At 50.3% G+C, this 7,976-nt stretch overlaps 1 protein-coding gene across 1 annotated transcript; it reads right to left on the minus strand.

Moving 5' to 3' along the window:
- Positions 1 to 44: 44 nt before the first annotated feature.
- Positions 45 to 7,970, minus strand: Gdf11 (growth differentiation factor 11). Its single transcript, XM_004647098.2, has 3 exons — positions 7,660 to 7,970; positions 1,961 to 2,358; positions 45 to 1,459 (listed from the first exon to the last, which is right to left on the minus strand). Exons 1-3 carry the CDS (start codon positions 7,670 to 7,672, stop codon positions 1,079 to 1,081), a joined length of 792 nt encoding a protein of 263 aa, XP_004647155.1. The 5' UTR covers positions 7,673 to 7,970; the 3' UTR covers positions 45 to 1,078.
- Positions 7,971 to 7,976: the final 6 nt, after the last annotated feature.

Here is a 7,976-nt window from a genome sequence, read left to right on the forward strand (position 1 = left end):
TTTTTTTTTTTTTTTTCTTTTTCTTTCTTTTCTTTTTTTTTTTTTCTTGACCTGAAGATAGAGGCTGGGAGCAGGGACATTCCACAGGCTCTTTGGTCTCTCTGCTGAGGGGAATTTGGATTTAAGCAGGCTGGACCTTCTGGCTAAATACTCAGTACTATGAAGAATGCTGGCCTGAGGGTTAGTAGCTCACATATAGATCCTAGATGTTGAGGACTCTCCCTTTCTCCAGCTCTTAAACCCTAACCTTTTACTGTTTCCATGACAATTTAGTTTGGCTCAAGATTAGTTAGGGAACTTATGAGTTAGAAACTTAAATATGTCAGTCCTCTTGCCCTTTACTCCCATTCCCAACCCTGGAGGCTTTGTACAAGTGCTTAAGTGGGTGGGCATTGGGGAAGAGCAGGGTTTAGGGAATAAAGGACAAATGGGGCATAGTGGGCAGGGGCCCTCCTATTCCAGTAAAGCCAAATACCAAAAAATGAAAAGTCACAATAAATAAATAAATAAAATTCCCAAATCCTTTTGCCCCTGCTCTCACTTCCCTTCCCTTCCATGGTTGGAGGAAGAGAGGAAAGAAGCTAAGAATGGATAGATTTCCTCTTCTACTGAGTAGTCAGGGGATCTCCCCAAACTACCAAGCCCCTCACCTTGCCAGTGGAAGAAAGGAGGCTTGGTGTGGGGCTTTCATTTATTACTCCATCTCAGTCTCTCTCTGTTTGTCTCTGCCTAGTCTGTCTCTTCTGCCTCTCTATTCCTTTGCCTTCTCAATGCTGCTCTGTTTGTTCATCTGTCTCAATCCCTCTTGTCTCTACATCTCTCTGTCTTCTTGCCAAACCTTCTTGCCTACAAACCTCAAACACTCCACCCTGACCGTGCCCCTCTTTCCCTTTCTCGTAACCCTTCACCCTTCAGTCCCCACCTGCCTCCCTCAGTTGTATTGCACACTGCTTGGTCAGGGAACAAGGTGTGATGTTCATGGGAAGAGGTGGAGGGAGCTCTAGGGCTTGGGGGACGGAGAGGGCTGGGGGAATCTCAGGGTAGGGTCTGTGGGGGAAGGCATCCACTGTCTCCCACCTTAGGAGCAGCCACAGCGATCCACCACCATGCCAGGGATCTTGCCGTAGATAATCTGCTGCTTGTCATTGAAGTAGAGCATGTTGATTGGGGACATCTTGGTAGGGGTGCAGCAGGGCCCAGCAGAGCCTCTTGGGTTGGCCTGTTGCACCAAGTGGGTGTGTGGATACTTTTGCATGAACATGTACTCGCATTGGCCGGAGCAGTAGTTGGCCTTGTAGCGTTTAGGTGCGATGATCCAGTCCCAGCCGAAAGCCTCAAAGTCCACTGTGAGGGGATATCGGCAGCAGCGGGACTCGCTAGAGTGCTCATCACAATCCAGGCCCAGGTTCCGCCGGGACCGTTTTGTGTTCTCTAGGACTCGAAGCTCCATGAAAGGATGCTGAGGGTCAGGGAGAGGGGAGACAGATATGACATAGCTCTGAATAGTTATCTTCCCTGTTCCCTTCCCGTCTGCCTTCCAACAGGCATTGGAATAGAATTCATTGATTTCTCTCTTTTTTCATTTCTCCCACCCCTGAGACCTGCTTCATTTTTCTTGCTAGCCATCGCTTCAACTCACCTTCCCAAATTCTTACCTGGCAACCTGATCAGCCCCTTGTTCCAGGGCTTCAATAGCCAATTTTTGTGTTCCCACAGATCTCCCATTAACTTATACCTTCACCCCAGATCCAGTTTTCAGCTGTTGCCTGACTTGGATCCCTGAAAAATTATAGTTGTCACCCCATCCCCTACTAATTACTGTGGAATCAGTTCCTGGCCCCAGAGAATTAACACTGTTTTCCAGCCCCCTTCAGATTCCTGATCTACTTTTGCTAACATTCCCCACCTCCTCAGGGCCAGGTTATACATAATCCACCACCACTTCAAACCCCCTGCTCACCAGCCCCTCAGCTCCTGGCCCCAGGGAGGTGACAGCCAGGTCTGTGCCACTGGGATCAAAGGCGTTGATCTCGATGCCCCAGTTGGTCTGTGGCTGGCGGAACCAGCTGTGTAGCACTTGCTTGAAGTCGATGCTCTGCCAGTGGCCGGAGCGCGAGTGCAGCTCAATCTTGAGTGAACGAATACGGATGTGACGCCGGCCTCCACCCCCTCCCCCTGCAGTCCCTTCCCCAGTTAGGGGTTTCAGTCGCAAGATCTGCAGGTAGACCGTGGCTGGGCGGGGCACGGGCCGAAGGTACACCCACAGCTGGGCCTTCAGTACCTTTGTGAACATCACCTTGGGGCTGAAGTGGAAATGGCAACAGAGAGGGCTGCCATCTGTCTGCACTGCGGGGTCCGCTGATAAGAGAGAAGGGGGCAAAGCATCAGCAAAGGGTGCTTGTAGATGGGATCAGCAGCACAGGGAGCACTGGCAGTTCACTCAGGCTATTTTCCAGTTCTTTACCCTTCTCTCATGCCTGTATTATTGGCTACTATTATTGTCTTTGTTATCCAAGAGTGCCTCCTCTCTATAAAGGATGTCTTGGTCACTTCTTCTAATCTGCACACATTCCCTAATCCATTCATCCTAATGTATAAGCTCTTCTCTCCTAGATAACCTGCAAAGATAGTTACCTGAATTCTCCTTCCACCTACATCTTTCCTTTTACCAGTGTTTCCTAGCATATAAGGCTTGGCCTTCTTCTGAATCTTTAACATTCTTTATAGAAGCCATATCTTTTATCACATCTGCTATCCTTAGGTCACCTTGTCCCAAAATACTCATTTGTCTGTTGGATACGTAAGCCCCACCTCCCCAAACCAAGATGATGTCAAAAGAGGTAGCTCAGGGGCTGGAGATACAGCTTAGCGGCACAAACGCCTGCCTGGCAAGCACAAGCTCCTGAGTACCACAAAAAAAAAAAAAAAAAAAAAAAAAAGTAGCTCTGGGTCCAGAGGAGTGTGGTCTAATTTTTTATTTATTTTTTTGTGGAACGAGGGATTTGAACTCAGACCCTCGTGCTTGCCAGGCAAGTGATTATTCTACTGAGCCATCTCCCCAGCCCCTAATTTATCTTGTAAAGTAAACCAGAATTCAGATCTGTCTCATTCCCAGTAGCACACCCTCCAGAATGAACTATGCACAAGTGTTTTCTGTACATCTAAATCCCCATTCTTGGGGCCAGTGAGATAGCTCAGTGGACTAAAGTGCCTGCTTAGGCAAGCTTAGTCAAGTGCAGGGACCCTGGTTAGATACAGGAACCACATGCCATGCCAGCCCTGCCCCCAGGGCAGGATAAGCAGGCCAGAATCTGGTGTAATGTTGCAGGTCTGTAATCCCAGCACTGGGAAGGCTGAAAGCAGGAGGCTTGCCACAAATCCAAGCTGCATAGTGAGACCCTACAACAACAAAATACATTAAAAATAAATTAATCCCCATTCTTGGGCCAGGGATATAGTTCAGTGGCATAAGCACCTGCCTGCTAGGCACAAAGTCCTGAGTTCAATTCCTGGTACCAAAAATAAATCCCCATTCTCTCGTAAGTTTCCTTAGTTGCTTCCTTTTTGTCATCACTATTACCACCTTGGCTTTTGAGAAAAATTTGTTTGCTCTTACTTGCCAAAGCATCAGAAATAATGATCCACACACCAAGTCAATTGTGGTCAGTTTTTTCTCCCCAGAGCTTTCTTTGATTTCTCATCCCAGTGCCAGTAAGTCTTCACAAAGGTTCATTACCCCAACTTTACATTTTGACCCTTTTCCCCATGTTCTGGTCTATACTTTGACCCCTGGGTCTAAAGGATGATTCTCAGTATATCTCTCTGCTTCAGTTCAAGCTCCTCCTGGTTCCCCTTCCTAGCCCCTTAAATCAGTTGAGAATGCCCTAAGTCATGTCTTCTCTGGACAGGAATGTACATCCTATATAGGAACAACCTGGAATGAGCTTCCAGAGTTCTGCAAGTTTGCTGAGGAAGGCTGGGTCCTTGTGCATCATGCACAGGTCTCCTGTACTGCAGTCCTGGAGGGCTTAGAATGTTGTCACCCTTCAGCACTCTACCCCCTCAGGAGACAGAGGACCTCCAAAAGAGGTAGGAAGGAGGACAGCACTTAATCTTCATTGTTCAGGACACCAGACACAGACTCCTTCTGCAGCATATATATTTTTTGGTTCTTTGAGGCCCCAATGCTGCGGTCATCCTCTCAAGTTACCCCACCAGCTGGAATGTCAGTAATTGTGCAATGGACTGGGATTTTTGAAGTGAAGATTTTAAAGTGAAGATTGAGAGATTAGGAGTAGCTGGGGTGGAAAAGCTACTAGGGAGATCAGGAACAAGAAACAACAATCCAAATGACACATTATACAAAATAATAAAATGACACATCATGCCTAATTTTAGCATAGGAATTGACTTTCATGTCATTAGATATTTATCTTGATGGTGGACACTATTGATAACTTGTCTGCTTTGCTTACCACTGAGTGTTTCCTTGCCAAGCAGTGCTCAATAATACAGTCTGAGTGAACTCTTAGTTCTAAATAACACAGGGCCAGAAATGTAGCTCAGCAGCACAGCACCTGCCTGGCAAGTGCAATGTCCTGAGTTCGAGTCCCAGTACCATAAATAAATAACCCAGGCAACTGCCTGAGAGTTCTTTAACTCTGTTATTGCCTGCAGTTGCTTTTTGACTCCTCATTAAACTGTATCTGACCTTACCACCAATATCAGATTAGCAATGTGATAAAAGATAATTCTTGATTCACAGGAACATTAAATGAGCATTAAGTAATGTGAAAATAGTAGAGATTCTCAATAAAGGCTGATTGGTTTGTTTTCTAAGTTCTAAACATAGTACCTAAGCTATCCTAGACTTTGGAGAGGAGGTATGTGCAACATCTCTCTAAGTCAGCAGCAGCAAGCCTGTGGCATAGTGCCACAGTTTGTAACGCTGAAAGCTCTAAAAGGTTCAGCATCAGTGCTCTAAATCTTTGGTTCCTTTAGACAAAAGTTCCCCCCATTCTCACCACAGGGAATCTTCATAGACTTCTCCCCCAGTGGACGAGGTGACAGTCAATGCTGCTAGGAGACAAGACATAAGGACAAAGTAAAGGGACAGAAGAAAAGTTGGGGGAGTTTGGAGATGGTGAGGAAAGAATGGAGAAGAGACAAATGAAAACAGGTTAAAGGAGATAAGTGAAGGAATGGAGTAAGTAGGAAAATCATGCTATGGGAAGAATCAAGTTTGGGAGTTGGAAAACATCAAAATGAGGTAGAAAGGGGTAAGGAAGAAAAAGGAGAGGGTACAGGAGGAGGAACAAAGGAGAAGCAGGTAGAGCTACAGAGGGAAACTGGGCTTGAGAGAGCCCCCAACACACACAGGCCCAGCCCGGGTGGGGAGGGGAAGGGGCCACATCTGTGTTGGATTGATCTGGTTGGTGGCAGGCAGCAGGTCAGGTTTAGTAGGCGGTGCTGGTGGAGGAGAGAGGTCATTGCACTATTTTCAGCAAAAGCCCAACCCCCTCCCTACCCACCGCAGCAGCCACCTCCTCCACCTCCTCTATCAGCCCCCGCAACCCTGGCTAGAAGGCCTAGGGGCTGGAGGTTGGGCTGAGAGGGCAGGGGCCTCTCAGTGTAGGGAGGAGAGACAAACTGAGGGGCTGGGCTTGGCTCTCTGAAGGGCAGGGGGCTGGGTTCCCAGGATGAAGCCTGGGGTGGGAAAGCCTGAGAGGGTAGAGGGAACTAGGGCAGGCACAGCAGCCTAGGAGAGGTGGGGGCTGGGGTCCAGGGTTGAGGGCTGGGGGAGGGGTGCAGGGGGAGGGGAGTAGAGGCCATCTCTGCTGACAAACACCTCCCCCGATTAGCAGAGCACAAGTCTCTTATTAAAGCGGGTCCCTGGGGATTAGACTATAAAAGTCTCTTTTTGCTTTTCCCCTCTCTCCCTCCCCTCCCCTTTACTCCCCCTCCTAGTCTTAAGAGCTCAGCTAGCTCTTAAAGGGGACGTACAATACCTGGCTGGAGACCCTATTCACTAGTTACCCAAATACTGGAGTGGCACAGGAGTGGAAATTGGTGTGAGATTCCACCTGCTGCGGCCCCCCAACAGACCTAACCTGTACCGCCCAAAACACTCATGCTGGAGTCCCTGCACTTCCTGGATTCTCATAACCAGAGCTAATTCTGCCCTCCGGTCTACATCTGCAGCTGGGTCACCCATCCAGGAAACCCTCCTAGTGCACTACACAGACCTGGAGTTTCCCTCACCATACCGTTTTTTCCAGTAAACTTAGAATTCCTGTACCACTGTTTCCTAGAATCTCCACCCCCACCATGACCTCGTTCAATTTCAGACTGACCCTAGCTTCCATAAGCAGAAGCCATGGAAAAAGAAGGGAGACTGAGGAACCCAAGACAAATCTCCATTTCTTCACATACCCACACACAAGACCCTTCCCACACTAGTTGTGAATCCAGTTAGTTTCCTGGTTCTTTGAGTTTTCTTTATAGTCCTGACCAAGTACTGTAAAGTTCTGCAAAAATATGGGCGGCAGGATCAGACACTCCTAGAAGCACACCTGAGTTTCTATGCCTTTCCTTAGTAGGACTCCCTTCAGCCCTGGCTTTTTATGACCCATCTGCCAATAAACCCCCGCTCTTCTGTTCAAAGTCATAAAACCAAAAGGGGGAAGGAGGACCTTGCCAAACCACTAGGGAAAGAGTGAGCCAGGTTCCCCGGAGTTGAAGAGTGGGGGGAGACCCCCTGGGGGAGGGGAAAGTCACCTGACCCCAGGGAGAGCTGGGGGTGGGGGTGGTGGTATTGGCCAGGATTTTCCAGGCCATAAAATTTCAAAGCAGCTCATGTCTATTAACATGTTCATCTTCCGTTTGGCCCGGGGCTTGGCTGCCTGGGTCCCCTCACACACCCCCCATCTAGTTCTTCTCTTAAGTCCACCTGAGGGTACAGTGGGTGAATAAGGGGCGAAACACTAAGATCTGAGTAATCAAATGGTTGCCCTTAACACCTAGGGCAATGGAGATGAATTCTCTGAGCTTGGTTGGTACGAAGGAGGTGCAGCTTTTCTGGTCCATGGGATACCCAGTCGGAGGCTCACAGCTCAGGATGCAGAAAGCCGGCTGTGCTGCTGCCAGGAGGGCCACTGGGTGTTGGAACTGGAAAAAGAGCACTCAGTTCCCTGCTGCTGGGTGGGTGCGTTGCGGACCGCGGGGCGGGGAGTGTGTGCCAGGGCAGTGAGGAGGCTGAAATCGCTGCGGGCCAGCTGGGACCGCGGGTTTCCAGCGCTGATTCTGTTCTGCAGCCTCCCTTTCGGGACCCTTCAGGGTCAGAGTCGCTGCCTGGCTCCCTTGGTGGCGGCCCCAGCTTACCGGCTCCTTCCACATGGGTCCTTCCCGTACGCGGGGAGAGGACCTCTCACAACCGCCCCGAGAGCCCCCTCCCACCCTGGGAACCCTGCGGGCACAGAACTCCGCCACCCGTCTTCACAGCTCGGAAAAAGTTCTGTGAAGTAGCCCCCGCTTCCCAATCCACCAAGTTTTCCAAGTAAAGCCTTCCGGGCCGGGGCAGCCGGAGCGCCCCGCTAGAAGCGAGAGGCGCCTTCCCAGAGCCGCGTCAGCCAGCACCGCTCGCGTCCGCTGCCCACTTACTCTCCTGGGCCATGCTGATGACGGTCTCGGTGGTGGCGTGGTACTCGTCCTCCTCCAGGAAGTCCTCGGGCTGCAGCGCGTCGCCTTGAAAGTCGTGCAGGTCCAGGATCTGCTGCAGCGGGGGCGCCTTGGGCAGCAGCTGTTTCACCACCTCGCGGCTGATGTTGGGCGCCTCCTTGAGCCGCAGTTTGCTTAGGATCTGCGACTTGATGCTCTCCAGGCGCAGCTCGCGGCTGTGCTGCCGCCACACGCACACGGGGCAGCCGTCCGGCTCGGGCGCCGCGGACGGGGCCGACCGGCCGGCGCGCTCCCCCCCG

This window comes from Octodon degus, unplaced genomic scaffold (genome assembly GCF_000260255.1).
Source record: "Octodon degus isolate 3935 unplaced genomic scaffold, OctDeg1.0 scaffold00287, whole genome shotgun sequence".
In the NCBI taxonomy this organism is placed as follows: Eukaryota; Metazoa; Chordata; class Mammalia; order Rodentia; family Octodontidae; genus Octodon; species Octodon degus.